Source organism: Malassezia vespertilionis, chromosome 1 (genome assembly GCF_029542925.1).
Source record: "Malassezia vespertilionis chromosome 1, complete sequence".
In the NCBI taxonomy this organism is placed as follows: Eukaryota; Fungi; Basidiomycota; class Malasseziomycetes; order Malasseziales; family Malasseziaceae; genus Malassezia; species Malassezia vespertilionis.
This window is the reverse complement of record NC_079247.1, coordinates 25317-47398: the sequence shown is the minus strand read 5'-3', so window position 1 is coordinate 47398 and position 22082 is coordinate 25317. Positions and strand designations below refer to the sequence as shown.

At 51.2% G+C, this 22082-nt stretch overlaps 15 protein-coding genes and 1 non-coding gene across 16 annotated transcripts; 7 read left to right on the top strand and 9 right to left on the bottom strand.

The window, feature by feature from the left end:
• Window positions 1-70: 70 nt before the first annotated feature.
• DLD2 ((R)-2-hydroxyglutarate--pyruvate transhydrogenase) lies at window positions 71-1599 on the top strand (the record flags this gene model as incomplete). The annotated part of the gene is made up of 4 exons (XM_056204893.1): window positions 71-1250; window positions 1278-1371; window positions 1405-1543; window positions 1579-1599. The coding sequence occupies 4 exons, from the start codon at window positions 71-73 to the stop codon at window positions 1597-1599; spliced, it is 1434 nt and encodes a 477-aa protein (XP_056060868.1).
• A 103-nt stretch (window positions 1600-1702) lies between these two features.
• RCF2 (Replication factor C, subunit RFC4) lies at window positions 1703-2529 on the top strand (the record flags this gene model as incomplete). Its single annotated transcript, XM_056204892.1, has 3 exons — window positions 1703-1767; window positions 1802-2346; window positions 2381-2529. The coding sequence occupies 3 exons, from the start codon at window positions 1703-1705 to the stop codon at window positions 2527-2529; spliced, it is 759 nt and encodes a 252-aa protein (XP_056060867.1).
• An 836-nt stretch (window positions 2530-3365) lies between these two features.
• MVES1_000029 (uncharacterized protein) lies at window positions 3366-4700 on the top strand (the record flags this gene model as incomplete). The annotated part of the gene is made up of 1 exon (XM_056204891.1): window positions 3366-4700. One exon carries the CDS (start codon window positions 3366-3368, stop codon window positions 4698-4700), a length of 1335 nt encoding a protein of 444 aa, XP_056060866.1.
• Window positions 4701-5867: 1167 nt separating this feature from the next.
• On the top strand, window positions 5868-6215 carry MVES1_000028 (uncharacterized protein; the record flags this gene model as incomplete). The annotated part of the gene is made up of 1 exon (XM_056204890.1): window positions 5868-6215. One exon carries the CDS (start codon window positions 5868-5870, stop codon window positions 6213-6215), a length of 348 nt encoding a protein of 115 aa, XP_056060865.1.
• A 44-nt stretch (window positions 6216-6259) lies between these two features.
• On the bottom strand, window positions 6260-6535 carry mrpl16 (39S ribosomal protein L16, mitochondrial; the record flags this gene model as incomplete). Its single annotated transcript, XM_056204889.1, has 2 exons — window positions 6260-6505; window positions 6530-6535. 2 exons carry the CDS (start codon window positions 6533-6535, stop codon window positions 6260-6262), a joined length of 252 nt encoding a protein of 83 aa, XP_056060864.1.
• Window positions 6536-7686: 1151 nt separating this feature from the next.
• Window positions 7687-7766, bottom strand: MVES1_000026. The gene has a single exon. It is a non-coding gene; the product is annotated as a tRNA-Ala (tRNA).
• A 115-nt stretch (window positions 7767-7881) lies between these two features.
• Window positions 7882-8600, bottom strand: MVES1_000025 (uncharacterized protein; the record flags this gene model as incomplete). The annotated part of the gene is made up of 2 exons (XM_056204888.1): window positions 7882-8325; window positions 8361-8600. The coding sequence occupies 2 exons, from the start codon at window positions 8598-8600 to the stop codon at window positions 7882-7884; spliced, it is 684 nt and encodes a 227-aa protein (XP_056060863.1).
• A 297-nt stretch (window positions 8601-8897) lies between these two features.
• On the top strand, window positions 8898-10858 carry MVES1_000024 (uncharacterized protein; the record flags this gene model as incomplete). The annotated part of the gene is made up of 2 exons (XM_056204887.1): window positions 8898-8901; window positions 8943-10858. 2 exons carry the CDS (start codon window positions 8898-8900, stop codon window positions 10856-10858), a joined length of 1920 nt encoding a protein of 639 aa, XP_056060862.1.
• Window positions 10859-11485: 627 nt separating this feature from the next.
• Window positions 11486-11848, bottom strand: MVES1_000023 (uncharacterized protein; the record flags this gene model as incomplete). Its single annotated transcript, XM_056204886.1, has 1 exon — window positions 11486-11848. The coding sequence occupies one exon, from the start codon at window positions 11846-11848 to the stop codon at window positions 11486-11488; it is 363 nt and encodes a 120-aa protein (XP_056060861.1).
• Window positions 11849-11965: 117 nt separating this feature from the next.
• On the top strand, window positions 11966-12283 carry MVES1_000022 (uncharacterized protein; the record flags this gene model as incomplete). The annotated part of the gene is made up of 1 exon (XM_056204885.1): window positions 11966-12283. One exon carries the CDS (start codon window positions 11966-11968, stop codon window positions 12281-12283), a length of 318 nt encoding a protein of 105 aa, XP_056060860.1.
• Window positions 12284-12355: 72 nt separating this feature from the next.
• On the bottom strand, window positions 12356-12766 carry HNT1 (bis(5'-nucleosyl)-tetraphosphatase (asymmetrical); the record flags this gene model as incomplete). Its single annotated transcript, XM_056204884.1, has 1 exon — window positions 12356-12766. One exon carries the CDS (start codon window positions 12764-12766, stop codon window positions 12356-12358), a length of 411 nt encoding a protein of 136 aa, XP_056060859.1.
• Window positions 12767-13862: 1096 nt separating this feature from the next.
• MVES1_000020 (glycerol-3-phosphate dehydrogenase (NAD(+))) lies at window positions 13863-14827 on the bottom strand (the record flags this gene model as incomplete). The annotated part of the gene is made up of 2 exons (XM_056204883.1): window positions 13863-14768; window positions 14807-14827. The coding sequence occupies 2 exons, from the start codon at window positions 14825-14827 to the stop codon at window positions 13863-13865; spliced, it is 927 nt and encodes a 308-aa protein (XP_056060858.1).
• Window positions 14828-15348: 521 nt separating this feature from the next.
• On the bottom strand, window positions 15349-16147 carry MVES1_000019 (uncharacterized protein; the record flags this gene model as incomplete). Its single annotated transcript, XM_056204882.1, has 3 exons — window positions 15349-15836; window positions 15867-15876; window positions 15983-16147. The coding sequence occupies 3 exons, from the start codon at window positions 16145-16147 to the stop codon at window positions 15349-15351; spliced, it is 663 nt and encodes a 220-aa protein (XP_056060857.1).
• A 1364-nt stretch (window positions 16148-17511) lies between these two features.
• Window positions 17512-19953, bottom strand: MVES1_000018 (beta-glucosidase; the record flags this gene model as incomplete). Its single annotated transcript, XM_056204881.1, has 2 exons — window positions 17512-19866; window positions 19936-19953. The coding sequence occupies 2 exons, from the start codon at window positions 19951-19953 to the stop codon at window positions 17512-17514; spliced, it is 2373 nt and encodes a 790-aa protein (XP_056060856.1).
• Window positions 19954-20114: 161 nt separating this feature from the next.
• Window positions 20115-20352, top strand: MVES1_000017 (uncharacterized protein; the record flags this gene model as incomplete). Its single annotated transcript, XM_056204880.1, has 2 exons — window positions 20115-20146; window positions 20178-20352. 2 exons carry the CDS (start codon window positions 20115-20117, stop codon window positions 20350-20352), a joined length of 207 nt encoding a protein of 68 aa, XP_056060855.1.
• Window positions 20353-20566: 214 nt separating this feature from the next.
• Window positions 20567-21873, bottom strand: MVES1_000016 (uncharacterized protein; the record flags this gene model as incomplete). The annotated part of the gene is made up of 2 exons (XM_056204879.1): window positions 20567-21624; window positions 21654-21873. 2 exons carry the CDS (start codon window positions 21871-21873, stop codon window positions 20567-20569), a joined length of 1278 nt encoding a protein of 425 aa, XP_056060854.1.
• Between the last annotated feature and the right edge of the window lie 209 nt (window positions 21874-22082).

Genomic DNA, 22082 nt, shown 5'->3' with positions numbered 1-22082 from the left:
TTCCACACCCGCACGAAGACCGGAATTTAGCACGGTGACGCCAGCTCTGATGGAGCAATTTGCCACTGTTATGGCAACACCAAAAACGTCGCTGCTGAGCACCATCCCTTCGGATAAGGCGAGATGGAACGTACTTGCCGCTGAAGAGCTGGATCATTTTAATATGGACTGGATGGGCAAGTACCGCGGGAAGTCTTCGTGTGTTATCAAACCCAAGTCTGCCGAAGAGCTCTCTGCAATCATGCGCATTTGCTATGAGAACAACATTGCAATCGTGCCTCAAGGTGGGAATACAGGTCTGGTTGGCGGAAGTGTGCCAGTTCACGACGAGGTTGTTGTAAACCTTAGCAGCATGAACAAGATTCGCTCGTTCGATACTATGGCAGGCACGCTGGTCTGTGACGCAGGCTGCATCCTCGAAGTGCTCGACGACTACGTCGCCAACGAGGGATACATGATGCCGCTTGATCTTGGTGCAAAAGGTAGCTGCCATATTGGTGGAAATGTTGCGGCAAATGCCGGTGGCCTCCGCTTCTTACGCTATGGCTCTCTACATGGCTCCGTATTGGGTCTGGAGGTCGTGCTTCCGAATGGTGATATCATCACGGGTCTGCAGACCTTGCGTAAAGATAACACAGGACTCGATTTAAAGCAGCTTTTCATTGGTTCCGAGGGCACGCTCGGCATCATCACCGGCGTCTCCATTGCAACACCACCGCGGCCCAAGTCAGTGAAACTTGCCATGTTTGGCCTTGACTCGTACGAGGCCGTGCAGCAGACGTTTCGTACAGTGCGGAAATACTGCGGCGAGATCTTGTCCGCATTCGAGTTTGTCGATGCTGACACGTTCAATGTGGTGATGAACAGCAAAGTACAATCGCATAAGAACCCCTTTACCGAACCGCACCGCATGTATGTCTTGGTAGAGACAAGCGGCTCGAACAAGGAACATGACGATGAGAAGATGCAGCTGCTTTTGGAGGAGCTGCTTGAATCGGGACTCATTTCGGACGGCGTACTTGCACAAGACGAGACTCAAATTCGTGCGCTGTGGGCAATCCGTGAGAACATCCCCGAATCGCTCGGACACTTGGGCAAGGTGTACAAGTATGACGTCAGCCTTCCCATTGAAAAAATGTACGACCTTGTAGACGCTGTGAAGCTACAGTGCCAAAAGCATAGGATCCTGGGTGTATCACCCGGAGAGGACCTTGTTCTTGCGGTCGGCGGCTACGGGCACATTGGCGACGGTACGTGATTTTGTGCACTAACACCAGGAAACCTGCATATTAATGTCGCCGCAAAAGGTTACCTTGCGGAAGTCGAGAATGCGCTTGAGCCGTTTATTTATGAATTCGTCGCGAGCGTCAGGTACGTATCCTTTCCTGTGCCCTGACATAACAGGGGCTCCATTTCTGCTGAACACGGACTCGGTCTTATGAAGGCGGACAAAATTGGCTACTCAAAGGATCTCGTATCTATTGATTGCATGAAGCGCATTAAGCGCGTATTTGATCCTAAAGGTCTGCTTAATCCGTACAAGGTGTGTATTGTGCCATGTTACACCACTGACGTCAGTACTTGCCGTCCCGAAATTAACTGTGCACAGACGCGAAGTAATGGCACATGACTGGATAGAATTATTTAGCCTACGCCTAGATCGGAAGTAATAACCCTTTACAAAACCAACCCTTTTACCAAAATGAGCGGCTCGGTAGATGCACACATTAATCACCAAGAAGTGAGCCCCAAAGCGATGCGCGCTGTGTACGTATGTTTTCCTGACCGAGTTGACAACTAGTCGCTATGAGACGACAAAGGAAGCCGCTGCTAAAGGCTTTGCCATTGGCATGGGCGGTACTACGCTCATAGGTTACTTTTTACAGACCTACTCCCCCACGATCCGCAAAATGCCTCGTTCGCTCAAGCTAACAACCACTATTCTTGGCGGTATGGCGCTCGGTAGCGTGTTTGGTGAGCGAGCGAGCATTGCTTTTGAGCAGATGCATTACGCGGACAATGCTTCTAAACACGCACAACGTGTAAAGCAAAAGCACGAGACCGATTGGGATAGTCTGCCCTTGTACGACAAGGCGCTGTCTTGGACAAAGAACAACAAATTCACAGTGGTTATCGGTAGCTGGATTGGCTCGATGGCAGGCTCTTGGTTGTATATACAAAGTCAGCCGCTGAGCTTCTCGCAAAAGCTTGTCCAGACACGTGTATGGGCGCAAGGTCTTACAATTGTATCTTTAATTGGCATGGCTAGCTTGACACATCTACCCAGCGCCGGCGATAAATTGCTGGAAGAAGAAAAGCTTGCGGAAGAGCACTCCTGGAGCGATAGTACGCATTTCATGTCGAGTATACTAACGTGCAGTCATCCTCGAACAGAATCATTTGAACAACCAGGAACACCCCATTATTCTGCACCACAGTCCGGAGAAGAAGGGCAACGAGAAAGGTAAAATGCAAGAGGACGACAATAAGAAGGAGGAAGGTGACAAGAAGGAGGCTGAGAAAGAGTAGGCTATCAATATACTGATTGATATATTCAACCTATAACAAGTGCACTGCATCGGTATGATACCTAAACTGCGTGAAAATGGTCGTAGTGTTTACGGGGGGGACCGAGCGCAGCATGTCGCCGTATGCAGCATTCAGTTCTGCCACAAAGATGTGCCCCATTTCCACAAGCTTGGCTCGGGGTAGCTGAATATCTTCAAAATAGCCAACACTCGCATGAAATCTGGCTTCTGTGAAATACAGAGGCGCGCCAAAGAGTGCGTGTACACGTTCGTCGAGCGCCCGCGCAAGCTGATGCAGTTGGTGCCATCCTGTATTGCATTCTAAAGCAATAAAGACTCGTTCCGAAGTATCGCTGGGAAAACATGCAAACTGGGAAAACGCGATCGAGAATCTAGAGGCATGAGAAGTCTGTACCACCCCCTCGACCTGAGCTGTCAAAAGCCGTTGTTCTGATCGACGTAAAACAAGAGGTCGCGTTAAGGATATATGCAGGGTATTATAATCTTCCACCATTGCAAAGCTGCACATCTTACTCCCAGCCTTGCTCACCAGCGCGAGAAGTTTTTTGAGTGCTTTCGTATGCGTCGGCACTGGCGTAAGTTGGCTTCAGAACACGCACCTTGTACACAAACGTAACTCAGCCATTCATCCTTGTACGTATCCGTACTCAAATCTAGCGCTGGGAGCCGCTTCCTTTCTACAGGCCTATCGTCATCAGAGTCGCTGTAGTCGACGAGCGTCTGGGGCATGAACAAGAAGGCGTGCGCACGGCCGCGCTATCACGTGGAGAAAAAAAAAGTTGGCAAAAAAAGAGCCGGCAGGATCCACTGCCTGCAATGGCCAAGACCACTGCGATGCGTACAGTGGCTGCAGTCAAGGGACGCCCTGCGCAGTATACACAATCATCACGTAAAGGGAAGCAGTCATGGCGTAAGAATATTGATCTCTCTGCAACAGAAGCCGCACTGGAGGATATCCGTGAGCAAGAGCGAGTTGTTGGTGCGCCTGTGCACACGCATAAAGATAGTCAGCTGTTCGTCGAGGACCGATCCGGTCAGGAGACACAATTGGCACGCCAAGCGCGGGAAAAGCGCAAACTGCGATCCCAAGAGATTTTGGAACAACGCAGCGCGGTACCTGCAGTGCAGCAACGTATGCAGGCGACGTTCAAATTGGATACCAAAACGCCTGGCGGCAAGGCGAGCACCGCAGGTTTACCCGCCAAGCTGAAGCGTCGCTTGCGTATCCTTGCTCAACGCCCGCATGAAGGAATAGAAGGCGATTCTGAGCGTGGAAGTGCTGGGAAGCTTCAGAGCGATAGCGTCTTTACGGAGAAGCACAACTTGTGGAGTGACCCTGCGCCCGAGAAGCAAGCGGGACAGGACGATTGGATCACACCTGTGGTCAAAACTGCGATTCTCCGTCCATCCTCACCGCTGCATGAACCGAGCCGCATTGCAAAGAAGGCTGCAGCAGTCCCAGTGCCACACGCTGGCGCGTCATACAATCCTGATTATAAAGAGCATGAGCAACTTTTACAGGAGGCATACGAAAAGGCGAAAGCGGAAGAAGATGCAGATGCAGAAAAGGAATACCTCAAACGCAAATTTAGTGAGCTGCGCCCCTATCGTAATGATGCTACGACGGGCATGGTCATAGGGGAATTTGGTGAGGAGGCCGATGAAAACCAAAAAGGAGAGGAAGAGTACAGCGCCCCCAAAATGCCAGGACGTAAGACGCAGGCACAGCGACGCCGCGAAGCGCGCGCGAAAGAGCAGAAGCGCGTGGCGGAGCAGCGAAAGAAGATGCGTATACAGCGTGGCATGGTGTCTGAGATGCCTGCCCGAGCCAAGAAACTCAAGGCACTCACCTCCGAAAGGCAAGCCCTCGCTGATGAGCGTAGGCAGCGCAAGCTGACACGGATGCAGGAAAAGGGCATTGCAGGATTACGTGTAAGCAAATACAGCGTCCCCGAAAGCCGTGTCGACGTACAAACTGGCGACGAGCTGAGCGAAAATTTCCGCAAACTCAAGCCAGAAGGCAACTTGTTTTGGGATCGGTTCCAGAGCATGCAAGCGCGTGGTTTGGTCGAAGCACGCCGGCCTGTGCAGCCCTCGCGGCGAAAACGCAAGACCAAGTCGTACGACCGACACTCTTTCAAGCGCGACTGAAATTTGTGCTATAGTCATTTTGTCTATCAATATGTAGACGTCATGCCCACTAGAAGAACAGACGGAACGGATAGGACCCGTTTTTCCGACGGTAAAAGTCGATCATACCACTGAACGCGACCAACACGCCAATCATCCCAAAGTACACTACAACGCGCTGCAGCACGGACGATTGAATGCGTGGTGCCACGTTGGTGAGCAGCAAGCAGCAGAGTGTAGTGAATGCATCTTTCGTTAGTTGTTTCACGGATAATACGTACAAAGGGTGATTAGCAAAGGCGATTCTACGCCGTGTTGTTGACCAAATCCGCCGCCTGCAAACAATTCAATACTCCCATCTTTCCCACGCTGAATAAATGGTGGACGGCGGATTTGATTCCACATGTAACCAGATGTGAATGTAAAAATCATCGCCAACGAGATCAACATGATGACCACACGCAACGCATGACGAATGTCAAACTTGTAGTAAATGGTCCCCAAAACACACGTAACAAGCGCAATTAGACCAATCTGCAAGACACGTCCCGTAGTGAAAAAGGGTTTCTTCGGTTTGACCTGTACGCCAAGTATACTGGACATGTAATTGGCAAAGTCATCATCCGTAAACCCACGCATGGATGCGTCATAATCAAGTGGATCTCTCGACTCTCCAGTGTGTGATGCAAGATACGTACGTGTAATAGGAGCGTGCGTAAACTGATTCCTGCGGAACACGTTCATATTCTCTTCAGCCTCGATAACGGCAAACACATGTTTCTGTTTACTGCGTGTCTTTCTCCATCCGCGAGCAACGTGTCGATATGGCTCCTTAAACATCAAGCATGCTGCGCATCCAAACTTTGGGCTAGTTGCTGTAAATAGGATCGTGATAGAGTAATCACGCGGGACGGAAAGCAGCGTATCGTAGCCCCCTTCGTCCAGCTCCAATATTCCGTCGGAGGCACTGGCCGCTTTTTTTAGCAGCTCTTGCTGCCTGCGCTCCACAGCAGTACTTTTGGCATCCGTATATGAAAACAGTGAAAGGAGCACAAAAAATGCACACAACACCCCAAATCGCATCGTCGCTGGTCGTGGCTTCAAGCACGGCGCACGATCCCCCCACGACGGACTCCACGTGGTGAACCTGTTGCTTATCACGTGGTACAGCGCTTCCACCGCACAAGCATGGCCAGCGCAACAGTCTCCTACGCATGGGCGTTTGATGTTCATGGCTTTGAAGCTCGGTCGGAGTCAGTATCGGACAATCCTGCACCGCCATCGAATGGAAATGGTGTTGTTCAATTGGAGCAGAGCGCGAAAAGCACAGCATTTGGTTGTTTGGCAGATGCATTGGATTCCGCGCGTGTCCAATTAAACGATATTGTAACATGTTGGAAGGATGCCGTTGGGCGTGAAGAAGACTCTTCTATGGGGCGCAGTAACCAAGCATCTGCACCGTTGGACAATGAAGAGGGCGAGGAGACGGGAGAAGAAGAAGAGGAAGAGGAAGAGGAAGAGGAAGAGGACGAATAGAATGTATACCCAACTAGTATTTCTGAACTCAACAAAAATCAGTCCTATGGCATATCTTCAGGTCGTGTGGGCATATTCGCAATCAAGCTAGAGCTGACTTCGCGCCCAAGCCGTGGTGGCGTGTTTTTTGTAATAAACTCGGTACGAATGGGTAGTTTTGCCGCTGCCAAGCGCAACGCTAGCGTAAGTACAAAAGATATCCACATACCTTCTTTGGCAACTTCCTCGCGCACTTCAAAATGACCGCCAATTTCAAAAAGTACTTTGCCAACAGGGACACTTGTTGTCAACTTTATCGTAAATCGCATACATACCGACATGCCCAAAACTCAAACGTGCCTTTTCCTTTACCCATACGAGTCTCGTTTCCTTTCACACACACAGGAATATCGGGAAAAACGCGCATAAATACCTGCGATCCACGGACCAATTTCAACTTGCGCTTCAACGCTGTCTCGGCAGCAGTAAGCTGTGTTGCAGAAATACGACTCGGTTCCAGCGCGCGGATCCCGTAGATTCCCTGAGTAATAGTGGTGCCTTTTACAGAGCCCCCTGTTGGAAATGGCACACGACCTTTTTGCGCTTTACGATACTTAGTACGACGCGGCCCCAAGTTGGATGCCAAGCGCCGCTGTGCCGGGACGTTGTTGTACAACAGAAATTGCGACGCTGGTGTGGGCAAATGCAGCTTCGGTACAGGCCCAGAGAGGTTCGCAAATGCTGGACGAGTATTCGTCAGCATGGAACGGAACGACATGCTTGCCTGAAACAAAAGAGGAACTCGCGCTGCCGTGGTAGATTATTGTAGGGTATCCTTGTAATTAATTTGCGCACCTTGAGCGACAATGGTGCGGCGCACTTTGGTAACCAACACCATGGCGTCGTACGCCAACGCATCGATGTACGAACAGCAGAATGAGGACTCTATGGACCGGTTGTTTAATAAGGTGCATTCGTTGGTACGTGTTGCGCCCCGTCGCTCTTGGCGGTAGCTAATTTGTGCGCAGCGAGAAGTCACCATTAACATTCACAATGACTCCGAAAACCAACGTGGGCTACTTGGGGAGTCTGTACGTATACATGGCGTAGCACTCGCTGACTTTGTATTAGTCGTCTGTGTTTGACCAGTTCAGTGCAACCATGCAAGCGACAAGTCGACAACTCGCTAAGACAACGTCACGTTTTGCAAAGTCCAACCGTGTAACTGTCACTATTGTGGCTGCATTTGTGCTTTTATGGGCATTGTGGTTTTTTTTCATGTAAGATGGATTGTAATAGTATGATGTGTACAGATGTAGAGCGTGTATGACGACAACAAAAAAGCGCACGCAATGTAAAATGCTAGCAGAAGGCCGAGCAACACATGTCATGGTCATCATCCCAGAAATAAGCGAACGTATAATACCTACTTCGCACTTTGCAATACAGTGCTTCTACATCGCAACAAAACTGTGTGCAGGCGCTCAAAAAATGGAGAATGTGGGAATTGAACCCACGGCCTCATGCAATCAATAGTGCTAAGCAAGCGCTCTACCACTGAGCTAATTCCCCACAAACGCACGGAGGGATACTATGCATGGTTATTTGTTTGTGCGGCGCGCCAGATTACCGTTGCCAACCATTCGACGAGGCCGAACACGTCAGCGGTGCAATCTGTGCTGTGCGTTTAGCTAATGCACCCATATTTTTCACGATAAGCAAGCATGCCTTCAATGTCGTCTTTCGTCTCCTCGCCTCTCGTGTGCTTCATGTGCTCGATAATCTGGCTCAGCGTCACCACACTGTACACTTTCACACCAAGACGCTGCTCCACTTGCATAATGGCGCTCTCATTGCTCTCTTCCGATGCACGCTCCTGACGATCAAGTGCAATCACTACCGCCGTCAATCGTGCATTGTGCTGTGAGTTAATGATCACAACAGCCTCGTTAATTGCGGTTCCTGCAGTAATCACGTCGTCAATCACCAGTACACGTCCTCTCAATGGCGCGCCAACCAAATTGCCACCTTCTCCGTGAGTTTTCGCCTCTTTGCGATTGAAGCAAAACGGCACGTCTTTTCCGTGATTCTTGGCAAGCGCCATTGCCGTAGCCGCGACAAGCGGAATGCCCTATACATTAGCACAACTCCACTTCTTACACATACCTTGTATGCTGGCCCAAACATCATATCAAATTCAATGCCGCTCTCCACGATACAGTCCGCGTAGCACTCCGCCATTTTTTGGAGCTTCAGGCCCGTGTCAAAAAGACCAGCATTGAAGAAATATGGCGATTGGCGTCCGGACTTCAGCGTGTAAGGACCACCAAAACGAATGATATCCCACTTCAATGCCAATTCAATGTATTCGGCTTGGTAGGGTGCGAGTGCAGCCGAAGACGCCATGGTGATGGACAAAAAAAAGCACGCGGCAAAAATGAACCCTCCACTTTGCGAGGTCGCTCCCGAGCGACGATTCGACTTGCGAGCCGGCGCTGTGTTCGCTTGTCGCACAGACATCACACGAGATGGATCCTATATTGGATGGAATGCGGAAGGATTCTATCATTACTCAGATTCAATCCCTGGCGCCGTATTTCTCTTATGACCAAGAGAGGCCTCGTGCTGTAGATGCTCAGAAAGGAGGCTCTCCCGCACAATCAGAAACAAGGAATGAATGGGTGAACTGGAATGCACGCAGGAATGCGTACGTATCTTTTTATTACACTAACGCCAGACTTCTGCGAGAATCCAACGATCAAGTCGTTGTAAACCGCGAAAACCAACGTGTGACACCGCAAATCGGCGCTGCGAATGTCGGCCAAATCTTGGCCGGGAGCACTACAAAGGGCCAGCTTGTGTCCCACGATTCCTACTCTCACCCTGTGCGTGATACTTGCATCAGTTCTTCAAGCTCAGTCATTATGGAATGGGGCAGTGCACGCATGAAGGAAGATATGGTCCGCATAATTTCCCAATGGCTCGCCGACGAAGGCTTTGGTGCTACGCGCCTAGCGCTTTTGGAAGAGGCTGGTGTCAAACTTCGTGAACTTGACGATACTATGGCAGAGCATCGCAAATTATGCAACTACTTGTTGGAGGGCAATTGGACCGAAGTGGACAAACTGTGTACGAAGCCGTTCCTCAAGGACCACAAAGCGCTTCTTTACGCCGTTTACAAGCAGCAATACCTCGAGCACATCGAGCACCGCGAATATCAAAAAGCATTCACTTTTTTGACCAAGCGTTTGAAGCCGTTAGAGCATTACCAACCGCACGCTGCGGAGTTTGGTGACTTGTGTTACCTGCTCTCTGCCCAATCCGTCACTGATGCGCCATCGTTTCGATCCTGGGAGGGTATTCAGCCTGCACGCGAAGCACTTATCGCTGAGTTCTCGCCTATCTTACAACAGGATCAACTTGAACGCGACGCAGTTACGACCACGGAATCGACGTTTGTGCATCCTCCCGAGATAGGAAGTGGGGATATGGACAAAAGGTATGTGCCTCCGCACCGCCTTGTTTCCCTCCTGCACCAGGCATTGGCATACCAGGTGGAGTTTGCGCGGTATCAAAAACGAACTGTGCCCGTCGTTTCGAGTCTCCTCCAAGATTACGCTGGGTTTGTGGTGCCGAATCGGTGCCGCAAGTCGCTTTATGGGCACTCCCAGAATGTGAAATGCGTTCGTTTCGTTGGCGATGATGGCCATCACATTGTAAGCGGCTCGGGTGATTGGGCAGTGCGCGTTTGGGACACTGCTACTGGCGCATGCGATGCCGTGTTGGAAGGACATGGCAGCCGTATATGGGATGTCGATGCAACACACGATGGAACACACGTTGCAAGCGCCAGTGGCGATTCGACCATCAAAATCTGGAATGTCGAGTCTAAACTCTTACAGCGTACCCTGCAAGGTGGGTATGGCGATGTGTACACCTGTCGGTTCAGTCCCGACCAGACGCATTTGGTCAGCGGCGGCTATGATAAGCTTCTTCGTTTGTACGACATTTCTACTGGCACAGCCGTGCGCATGATGCCTGGTCATGACCTTGGCATTTCCTCAACGGTATTTAATCCACAAGGGAATTTGATTGTGAGCGGTGCGAAGGACACAACGATTCGGTTGTGGGACAAGCTCTCAGGGCTTTCTGTCCACACCTTGCAAGGACATCTCGGTGAAATCACATCGGTGGATATGAGCGAAGACGGAATGCAATTGCTCACTAGCTCAAAGGACAACTCGGGACGCTTATGGGATATGCGCATGCTTCGCCCACTCCAACGCTTTAAGGGAAACCAGAACACGTCGAAAAACTTTATTCGCGCCTCGTTCTTGGACCCAAGTCTCATTGCCAGTGGCTCAGAAGATGGTCTTGTCTATCTCTGGGAAAAGGAATCGCCTAATGTGCTTCAGACGCTAGAGGGGCACGGATTCGAGGCGATGTATACCGATGGCGCCGCGGACGTGCCGCTTTCCCCTGAGGGTGCAATCGCAACGGGATCCTTGCCTTCGTCACATGCATATTACACTCGCAAACAAGTCGTTGTATACAGTGCGGTATGGAACAAGGTGCAAGGAATTCTCGCGAGCTGTGCAGACGATGGCACCGTACGTCTGTGGGACTGGGCCCGACCGCCGGACGATGATCTCATCGCTCCTTGATACGTTCATAACCATGTACACTATGAAAACTACCGTCGTTGTCGTTTCTTAAAATGGTTGTATGCTTTATCGTCACGCGCGTATTCGTGCCGCATAATTTCAGGACGTACGAGAGGAAGATGAACGCCTTGTGCTTCCAAACGTGCGTGACGCAAAGTCTCTTTGGCATCCTGCGCTTGACGCGAACGGCGATCTCCGGTTAAAAGTGCTACAGTCAGTGTTTCAACAAACATACATCGAAACGGCATCGCATTATTTTCCTCGCATAGTCGCCCTTGCGCTTGTTCTTTCTCGTACAACTCACGCTTGGCCTTCTCAATCGCCTCAATATTCTGAAGTCGCGCGCTTTTGTTGGTAAATGCACAGAGTACGTACTGTATACCAAGGTCAATCTCTGGAACGGAGCTTAAAAAGGCTGTATCCTGAGTAGCATCTCCTTCGGTGTCAGATCTAGGTTTTTCCAAATCATGTTGTAGATTGGTATACTTCTCAGGCAGTTGGTATATTGCATCGAGTTGGCCGCTGCTGCCTGGCACCACTCTCAGGTCATGGACATGGACGCCAATTTTCCGTTTCCGTGCCATTTCCTCGTCATTTTTTGTTCTAGAATAAGCTTATACGGTATGCTCACATATGGTTTTCTGTACCAAGCGCGCCCTGTTCGCGGTGGAAATTGTCGGGGCGGACAAACCGATTTGTAGTATCCGAAACTTCACCTTCCTCGCGCCAATCTTTTCCTTCTGTGCATTTCTGTTTGCCACTGTTCAAACAAGAAAGATTGATCCCAGTCGGCTTACGAAGCATACTGCGCATCGCAACCAAATCATCCACATCGACACCGTGTTTTACCTCGCATGCTGTTACTTGGTCAGCGGCCGGCGGCTCGAGCGCCGCACCAGTGACAGTCGTCCCTCGTTTACATCGACTCCGCTTCTTGAATAAAGGCACTGGCTCCCCAAATGCGTCCCCGTGCGAGTCTTTTTGCTGCATGCGGAAAGAAGCAACACGCCGTGCCGCACAGACGCCTTGACACGATTATGTCAGCCGATCCTTTCTCCGCCATTCATTTGCGCCTCGACAACCTTGCCAGAGTACGTTGCCGCGTTAATGGATGCCGAGCAGCGTGTCCGCAATCACTTTATTGCGAAGCAAATCCGTATTCATTTACATGATAATAAGCGCGCGTTCAGCGGAATACTAGTGTCTATTGACAGTCTTGGGAACGCAATTCTGCACGATGCTATCGAAGAGCAACTTCAACAGGACGAGTCTGCAGAGGGAGGCGAGGTGGTACTTTCGGAGCGCACTGTACCAATGGTGATGATACCGGGCAAGCACATTGCTAAAGTCGCTGTTTTTCATGAGGAGGAGCGCAGCATTGCCGAGGATGCCAAGGAATACTTGGCGAGCACGACATATATGTAAATGCACTGTACCTATGGCGGCATCAGTCTATCAATGGTAAATAAAAGGAATCATATCGTCACATGCGAGCATTTAAAGCTTTTGCATCAGCTTCTCGTGTACGGCCTGCAGCTCCTCTGGCGTGGGTTTTGTTGTAGGCCAGCCCACAACCAGACCTTGCTCCTGGCTTGGCTTTGGAATCACATGGAAATGCACATGGTCGACCACCTGGTGTGCGAGTCTTCCATTGTTTTGCAAGATGTTGTATTGATCAGCGCCGGTGGCCACTGCAATTTTCTTTGCAATTGGGAGCAGGTCAGCAAGGCTATCATCGGGCAGTTCATGCATTTTGGCGGCATGATACTTTGGTATCACCAAACTGTGGCCAGGAGCAACGGGTCCGATGTCGAGAAAGGCATAGCTTTTCTCAGTTTCATACAGTTTCTTAGAAGGGATTTTGCCTTGGATAATCTTGCAGAAAATGCAGTCGGGATCCGTAGCCATTTTCGAGACGTTATGAAACACGCGTGCAGTTGGGCGAAGTATGGTTTAAAATGTCCAAGTGGACCAAGTAGAGATGCCCCCGTGGTCGTACGAGCACTTTGAATTTGTGCGTGCCCACCACGTGGACACTTGCCAAAACTCCGCTTGCTCGGTGCTTCTGTATCGAGATGAAGTCTGTGTATTATTCGCCGTCCATGCTTCCGCATGTCCAGTCGGCGCCTGAAAATACGGCCAATACCGAGATACCAATGGAGCCAGTACCCACACCGGACACTGTGCGCGACTTGACGCCGAATGTCTGCTTGTCGCTTGTTGAATTCAAAGGCGCGTGCCTAATGCGGTTGCTTACCTCCAGACTTGCTCCGGCAATTCCGCGCGCTGGACGATGGCGTGACGTTACGGCTGAACAGAACATGGGCAAAATCGAGGGACATGGGCACGTCGGCTCCTCCGTCGTTATTACAGCAGCATAAATCAGCTTTTTCCTCTGCATCGGCCGTGGATTTGGGAAAATCGACATACTCACGCGAAAATGAGAGTGTATGCGCGGCATTTTGGAAAGAGTTATTGGATGTATGGCTGCGGAGAGAAGACACGATCCGGTACTGCATTGCCGTAAATGCGCGTAACATGCAGTTGACTTCGCCGTCTTCAAACCCTGACGACCGTTTGGACATGGATCGGGCCATGACGCCACAATCTGCACCTTCTAGCCGTGGAGAGAGTCAAACGGAGTTTGTTGTACGTATTTTGGACACGACTAACCGGAGACACGTCAACTCCAGAATGAACTTTCGGTCGAATCCATCATCCGCTGCCGCTCTCTCGAAGGTACGTTTTGTACGCGACGTTCCCTCACCAATAGCATTCAAGTCTCGCTGTCGTTTGTTCACGCCACACTTTGACAGTCTCGCGCGGGGGGGACGAGAAAAAGCATTTTGGGAAGGCCGCTAGATAAATAAAACGTAGGATATCACTACACGCTACGTTACCTTACACTGTTCTTGCGAGGATGCGCTGCCCATCGCTGGTATTGTCTGGCACGATGACAGAACAAAAAAAAAGATATCAAGAACGTGAAAAGACATATTGCCACTTAGATGCCATCAGACAGCTTAGCAGGGTCCATGCCCTCAAATGAAATCTTGTAAATGTTGTAGAAGAGAGGATACTCGTCGACCTTGCCGCGGTGAGCAAGATACTCGTGCACCTCACGCGCAGTCTCTGTACCTTGGAGTTTCTGCCCGTTGAGCAGCTCCGCCTCAAGCTCGGAAAATGGCTTCTTCGTTTTGACAAACGCCTCTGCGCACTTGCGGTTACGGCCACCGAAGCAGGTGGTGATCAAGTCCGCAACACCGGCGCTAGTTTCGGTGAACGTCTCGGGCTTGACATTGTCAAAGAAGTTTATCGAAAAATTCATCATTTCCATAAGACCAATGCGCATGATCGCAGCTTTGGAGTTGTCACCCCAGCCCAGACCATCGCAAAATCCAGCGCCGATTGCGACAATGTTCTTGAGCGCACCACAAAGACTGACGCCGGCGACATCCTCGATAAGACCAACACGGAAGTTGGGCGTGTTGAAGAGCTTGAAGTAAATGTCAGACGCAAACTCGCGGCCTCCGGGGCGGTAACCAACGGTAGTCTCGGAGAACTTGTCGCGCGCGACTTCGTTGGCAATGTTGGCACCGCTCAGCGCAGCGCAAGGAATGCCGAGCGCGTGTTCGATCACGTCGGCGTAAATGCGAATGTTGCCATCCCGCACATCAACGCCCTTAATCATGGAGATTGCATGGGCATTCTCACCAATGTTTCCCCTCAGGGACTTGCACACGTTGAGAATGAACTGGTGCGGCAGGACAAAAATCAAAAGCGTAGCTCCTTTCGCAACATCTTCCAGGTTCGAGCCTGCGACGACGTTCTCAGGAAGCTTCACATCAGCAAGATATTTCACGTTCTCGTGATCTTGGTTGATAATATCAGTCAAGCGCTTGCCGTTGACCTGCAGTGTCAGAGCCACAATACTAAAATCACACATACCGTCTCTTCGTGCACATACATCTTCACTTGAGACTCAAATGCACCATGACGAGCGCAATTGGCGCCTAATCTGTTAGCAATCCACTCTAGCCAGGCTTCTGCAATACGTACCAACAATCTTAGCAATTGCACTGCCCCTGTAGGATAAAAAAAGATGTGGTCAGACCTGTTCTTCTCGACGCCACAAACGCAGTCACATACCAGTTACCAGAGCCAATAATAGCGACTTTTTGCCTAGTGAGATTCATGATATACCCTTTCACAAGATCAGACGAAGATAATGGTTAACAAGAACAAGTCTAAATACGCCAGCAAGAAGGACGACACACGAGTGGAACCTTGCTCCGCCGGATATTTTAGCCGGTGTGGAGCACGAGTTTTTTCGTTGACGACGAGATTTGTCATCATCCCCTTGTGTTTCGAAAATGTATAATTGACCAATCAAAAACTAACAAATTTACGTGCTTCGCGCGTTAGCCGCCTGCAGCGCGCAAAAACATCTCGCATTGGGCGAGCAAAGTCATTTCGGTCGGTATCGGATATTATGTGGCATTAGTCAGTGTGAAGGCTAGGAGTGCATATTTCGTAAGCGCTGGACCAGCTTTGTCTGGTCGGCTGCAGCGTTTGCACGCTCTGGTAAAGACTTGCATTAGGCATACAGGAGCACCACGTACCGATTCCAGATGCGCCATATTTGCATATACCGTATGTAGGGTCTCTCCAATACGTTCTTTTGCATCTGCATCCACTGTGGTATTAGTATAATGTTGCGCACGCATACCTGTAAGCGGCTGCGCCATAGCTAATGCGGGGAAATGGGTACGCGGTTTGGACTTGCGCAACTTGCGCTGTCGCTGGTCTTCGCGTGCATTGGCAAGTGCATCGAGCGCCTCAGCACGGCGCTTGACAGCTTTTGCGTATGCGGCAGGCACCGCCCTGCGGTACTCGACTACACTCTCGGTCATTTCATCCACATTTTCCGATAGTTGGTTGACACGATTCGCAAGCGATTCATCAAACGGCTCCACCGCTACAGGTTAGAAAAACAAATAATACGCACCCGTCGCTTGCTTTGCATAGTCGCCAAGTGACAGGCCGTTTATCGATATATTAGGTATCAGTCGTGTCCGTGCCGCGTACACCCACTGTCATTAGCGCTCGCTTGTTACAACGTACGCGCTCTAACGCATGATCTAACGTGTCCTCCAAGGCACTGCCCTGACGCCCACGCGCACGCATATGTTCCTTGCCAATATCATTTGCATACGCATTCACGGCATGCGTGATATAGTCAAGATCACTTGGATGCTCCAGGTCGATCCTGGGCAATTCCTTCGGCATCGTCGTGTTGGAGTAAACAATCGTGCGCGCGTTGTATTGTATTTAGTCAGCAACCCATTTTTTGCAGCGAACAGTCACTCGCCATTGTGCCTGACAACTGGCAGCATGCTGCGGCACCATGCGCGTACAATCCTACAATCTGTCGATTTCGATACAGATGCAAATGTAAACTTATCGACGCAATTAGATGAAAACTACGACACTGGATGGACATCGTCGGCCCCTGAAGTATGGAATGTAAGGGGACCGAGAAGCGCTGTACCCCGGATGAGCCTTTACCGCTCGCTGCGGCTCCATACCCGGTGGTTTACGTGTGGAGTGATTGACGCGAATCAATGGAAACGCGCTTACAACTTAGTGATCATGTACGCATACGCAATATTCCTAACAGCAGCTCGCGACCTGTGCGAAATGGGGTTGTTAAGGGCGTCATACTGAGCGGTGCCATCTGTGCGCTCGTCCACTTTACCAGTCTTACATTGCTCCCCGACTTGGCTAGACTGTGGAAAGACCCTGGGGACAAAGAGACTTTGATATGGGTGGGCAGCGTGTCCAACGTATTTTGGCTGTACCCGCTCATCGCGGGAAGTTACTTGATTGCTGCCACATGGACGTCGGGGATCGCCGAGGCTGTGCTCTCGGCACAAAATATGCGTGAAAATGTTGCGCGGATGCATGCACGCAATACAACATGGGTGGACCGTATATCCCGCATCATTCTGATTGTAAATTATTCGGTGGTTTGCTATGCGTTGCAGTATACCCCCTACCTCGGCAAGCTCCTTTCATTTTTCGTACTCAGCCTGGTGGATGGCTATTTTTGCTTTGAGCAAGTTTGGATCGTGCGTGGATGGTCGTTTGAGAAGCGCTTGCGGTTCTGCGAGTCGCACTGGACGTACCTGGTCGGCTTCGGCATTCCCTCCACGCTCGTCTCCTTCTTCCACCCTAGCAATTTGCTCAACATGCTTCTCTTCATGCTGGTTTTCCCTATGTGCACGGTGCTTGCCTTGCTTGCAGAACCGCAGCCAAACAGTACCTCGGCAGGTGCACAGACTGCAATGCTTCCCACAGCTCTACAGCACGATCGCTCCAAGGAACTTTCGGCATGGATACCCTCACGTATACCATTCTTCTGGCCAACAGTGCGGTTACGCCGCTGGTTGCTCGCGGTCGTTCCCACAGACCCGAAACGGTACGTGTCGCCCCCAGGCCCACGTTCCATAGAGACGCAGGCGTCCGCAGCGCAGTTTGTCGACGGCGCTTGGTCGGGAGCATCGCAAGCAGTACGTATTCCCATCACCGTGGATTCAGATATGAATAGTCATTCCCGGTTCTACAAAAGGTAGTGTTAGACTCAAAAAACGTTAAGTTAGCTTTTTCTTCAAGGGCAGTGCGCGTGAGGAGCCGCCGGCGCGAACGTAGATCGTACCATTTGGCTGCAACCATTGCTGCTGAGCTATATCCCAGGTGGAAACGTCGTAATGCGAAAGCGAAAAGGTCAAACGCTGGTCGTGTCCTTTGGACAGCCAAATACGATCAAACTCGCGAAGCACAAGAGGAGGTTCGCCACTCTCCTCCGGAAACGCAAGGTACACTTGCACAACTTCGTGACCATCGCGATTTCCCGTGTTCTGCACCGTGAAGCTGATATTGTACATGGGCTCAAAAATCCACGAAGGCAATCCCGAGGGTGCCCTATCCTTCCCCCAGCGGTAATTCCACCGGCAATCATCCTTCCTCACTTCGTCCCCAACAAACTCGACCGAGAGATCGCTGTAATTGAACGAGGTGTATGACAATCCATGGCCAAATGCAAAGCGCGGCTCAATGTTGTGCTTGTCAAATGCGCGATAGTCCATCAAGAGTCCTTCGGTGTAATTAATCTGGGGCTGTGCGCTCTCGCTGTTGTACAGTACATCCGCAGGGTAATCCTCGCGGTTCTTCGCAATGGTATACGGCAGCCGACCAGATGGGTTGTACTCGCCCCACAAGACATCCACCAGTGCATTGCCACTTTCTGCGCCCGGGAGATGCGCCATAAGCACCGCCGTCACGTTGGGATTTTCAATCCAGTCCTCCATCAACACTGCGCCGACGCTGTGCACAACAACAATCGTGTTGTTGTTCACTTCCGTCACGGCTTTGATCAGTTGCTCGCCGCCGTTCCAGAGCGTGATATTGTTGCGGTCGCCCATGTTTCCATTGAGGCCATCACTTGCTGGGACGGAGCCAAAGCCTTCGCCAGAGAGGGAGGAAACAAATACGAGTGCAGCATCGCTATAGTTGGCCACACTTTGCGCCGTCTTAAGGTCGTAGTCGTCAAAGCACCAGTTGACCGCAGTGTGGTCTTTGCGTGCACGCCGTTGAATCGCTTCGTATGGCGAAATAAAGTAGGAGTAGTCTACACTGCCAGAGCCCCAGCCTTGACCAAGCGTGCCGTAGGGCCAGCCCACTCGATCTGCCCAACGGTTCGGTCCCTCGTAGAGCGGAGCAGCGCCAGATCCAACCATGGCGAGTTTCTTGGGCTTTCGCAGCGGAAGCGTATCGTTCTCATTCTTCAGCAGCACAGTGCCAGCCGCAGCAATATGGCGCGAAATTTCATCATGATCCTCTGTCGCATCGACCGCGTCATTTTTGGCGGGATCAAGGATATCGAAAAAGTCAAAATTGGTCTTAGGATAATCCTTGTCCTGATGCAAAAAATAGTAGCCAGCGAGCACGCGCGTGGCCATATCGTCGAGACGTGACTTGGGCACCGTGCCGTTGTTCACAGCTTCCGTTAGATTGACACCCCAAAAGTAGGAAGTAACATTTTTCTCACAGCACTCGGTTTGGCCTGGCATCGTCATGTCCAAACCGGCAAGTGCAGAAGCAACCCCAGAATGCTGTGCACCCCAGTCAGACATGACATAGCCTTGGAAATTAAGCTCGGTTTTCAAGCGGCCATTGAGCAGCTCCGAGTTCTGGCAAGCCCACGAATTGTTCACCAAATTGTAGGCACACATGACCGAAACGGCCCCTGCCTGAATGCCGCGCATAAACGGATGCAAGTAGAGCTCGCGCTCGGTCCGCCCATCCACATTGCTCGAACCCGAGTTGCGGAAATGCTCCTGTTCATTCGCAATGTAATGTTTCAGGGTCGCTTGTACGCCTTGGTCCTGAACACCGAGCGTCGTATAGTATGCACCCTCGCCATTCACGTACGGATCCGCACCGAAACCTTCGAAATTGCGCCCAGCGCTCGGTGCGCGCGCAACGTTAACCATAGGCCCGAGCTGTACATGAGCACCCTTGCGTCGGAATTCTTCGCCCATTGCTTTTCCACGCGCGTACATGAGGTCTTTGGAAAAAGTAGCACCTGTGGTTATGCCGTCGGGGAATACCGTGACTCGATCCACACCACGCAGGCCATCGGGACTGTCTTGCAAACAAAGACCTTTAAAATTGATCTTGGAAAGTGCCTTGATGTTGCCCACACAGGGGCCATTGCCCCAACCGCTGCCTGTAACAAGATCCACAAGGTCGGTCAGATTTAGCTTTTCTACATCACTCCGGGCTTTACCCACTGCATCGTCCCAATATCCTAGTCCAGATACATTCGGAGTGGGATACACGGGCGGACTGTACGGCAGTGAATCGTTTCCTAGAAAAGGAACCTCGTTGATGATGGGAAGGTTTTTTGCATGGTCGGGCTGTTCCTTACGATGGTTATCGTCACGCTTCGAGACCAAAGCCCGAGGTGAAATTACAGTAGCGCAAACAAAAGTGAGCACCACATTTGCTACAACCAAGCTCCGGAAAAGCATGTTGCAAAGGGAAGGCTGCGTAGCGACTTGTAGCGCACCAACCAAGCCAACTAAGCGCGCGCCCGAAGGGTGCGCGGTAAACTATTACGCGTTTAGATAATAATGACAAATCGTCCCCACCCCCTTAGCTCCGTAGCCGTGCGCATTGCCACTGTGCGACCATGTCAAACCCAAGTGATAAATTCACGATCCAGTGCGTACGCACAATACCCACTTATCCCCAGACCATTCCCGGGACCAAACGATAACCCCAATGTAAACCCGAACCCAGGCGCGGGTGCGGCAATGACAACGGACGCTCCGGGCTTGCAGAAGCTGGACAAGGAAAAGGCAGACAAGCTGGAAAAGCCATTGTCGTCTGAAGAGCTCAAGAAGCGCACAGAGGCGCTGAACAGCTAAGAGGATGTTTCAATTGATTACATGCAGATAGATGCGGCCGTACATGATATGTTACGCTTACATGATAACGTGCTTGGAACGTAGGCGGCGGAGCCCTAGCCATGACCCGATAGTTACTAGGCTTACGAGCCCCAAGGCACGCAGCGTAATAGCAACGACCAGTGCTCTACGAACCGCGGAGCTGTTGTCAGTGCATTGCCAAAAAAAAAACGTACTAAAACGCAGCAAGCGTAAGGCCCGACCAGTGCGCACGGCGCTCCATCTCCGTCCCGATGCTCCGCTCCCAGCCGCGCTGAATCACTCGGTAGCGCCATCCTAGCACCCAAATCCAAAAGTTTACGTCTGGATAGCTAAAACGTGGAAAGACCTCCAAGACACTCGGCGCCTTGCGCTGCAGCTCGAGCGATGCGGGCCTGCCCATCAACCACGTCGAAGGCGCGTATTCAAGAAGCTCCTGTACAAAGCTTGGCTGCTTCATAGGCACACGCGGATGCTGTATCTGATACGTGGTCATGTGAGCGAGCAGATCCAATGTCATGCCCAAGGTAAGTCCCCACAGCTGCAACGCGGACGAGTTCTGCGCAAAGTATGCTTGTTCCGATGGTGTCAACAGGCGCGTTGCATCCTCCTCGGTAGCAACTTTATCAACGAGCTCTGTGCGAGAGCGCAGGCCGCTCGCCGCTTGGATGGCACCGTCCACAATGTCCTCAGCAACGGCGGTGGGCATATTCGGAAGAAGGATGCTGCGGAACGCCATTTTCCCAATTAGAATACGAAGGAGCGCACGAATGACCGAGTTCTGCGGTGTATGCCTTGCAATATCAATCTCAATCGTGCCCCACTTGGGCGTAGGCGTGAATAGCAAGTTTACCGGCACCCAGTAGGACGCGGCCACCTCTGACGGCTGCAAACTCGGCGGTTGCGAAAATGGGGACAACTGCAAAAATATGTGGGGGCTCAGTATCATAAGCAGGCGCTTCCCAAGGCTGCTTGTAATCTCGCGGTCCTCCAAGTGCCCGACATGGAGAAACTCTTTTTCGGCAAGATCGATGCCCATCTCTTCCCACGTCTCGCGCATCGCCGTGTACAGGTCGCTCTCGTCGCCCTCATCACGGCGTCCACCTGGAAATGCAACGTGCGACGACCAATTGTCATTCTCACGTACCGCGCGCTTGATGAACAGCAACTCTGGCGTACCGCGTTGGACCCATGGCAAGGAGAAAAATTGGCGAATGCGTGCCTCGGTGCTCAACGTCCCATTCGCGTCTTGCTCTGAAAATTAAAATAGTGTAAATACGTACGCGACATCGTAGGAAAGAAGTGTGCATCGTCCTCGCGCACCTCGCCATTCTGCCATTTGCCTTGGAGCCACGCTTCATCCTCTACGGCCGGATGAATCCGCAAAATTAGAGCGACACTCGCTCGCCGTGGCTGTGTGGGTGGACTTGCAAGTACACGCGGAGACACTGTGGTGATGCGAATCAGAGCATGCTGTAGATGTGCCAGCAAGCTTTGCGACATCGTAGCCAAGTGCACCCCAGCCAACACGACAATGTGTCCCACATTTACTCAGCAATGCACGTGTCAACGCGCCGACGCCTTTCATTACCCACAATGGGCAAGCATTATTGCGGTGCGTGGGCGAGCGTATGGAGTGCTAATAGATAGATTATTGTGACGTGTTTTTGACGCACGATTCGACTTCAGGTATGCTCCAACCTTTCTAACGT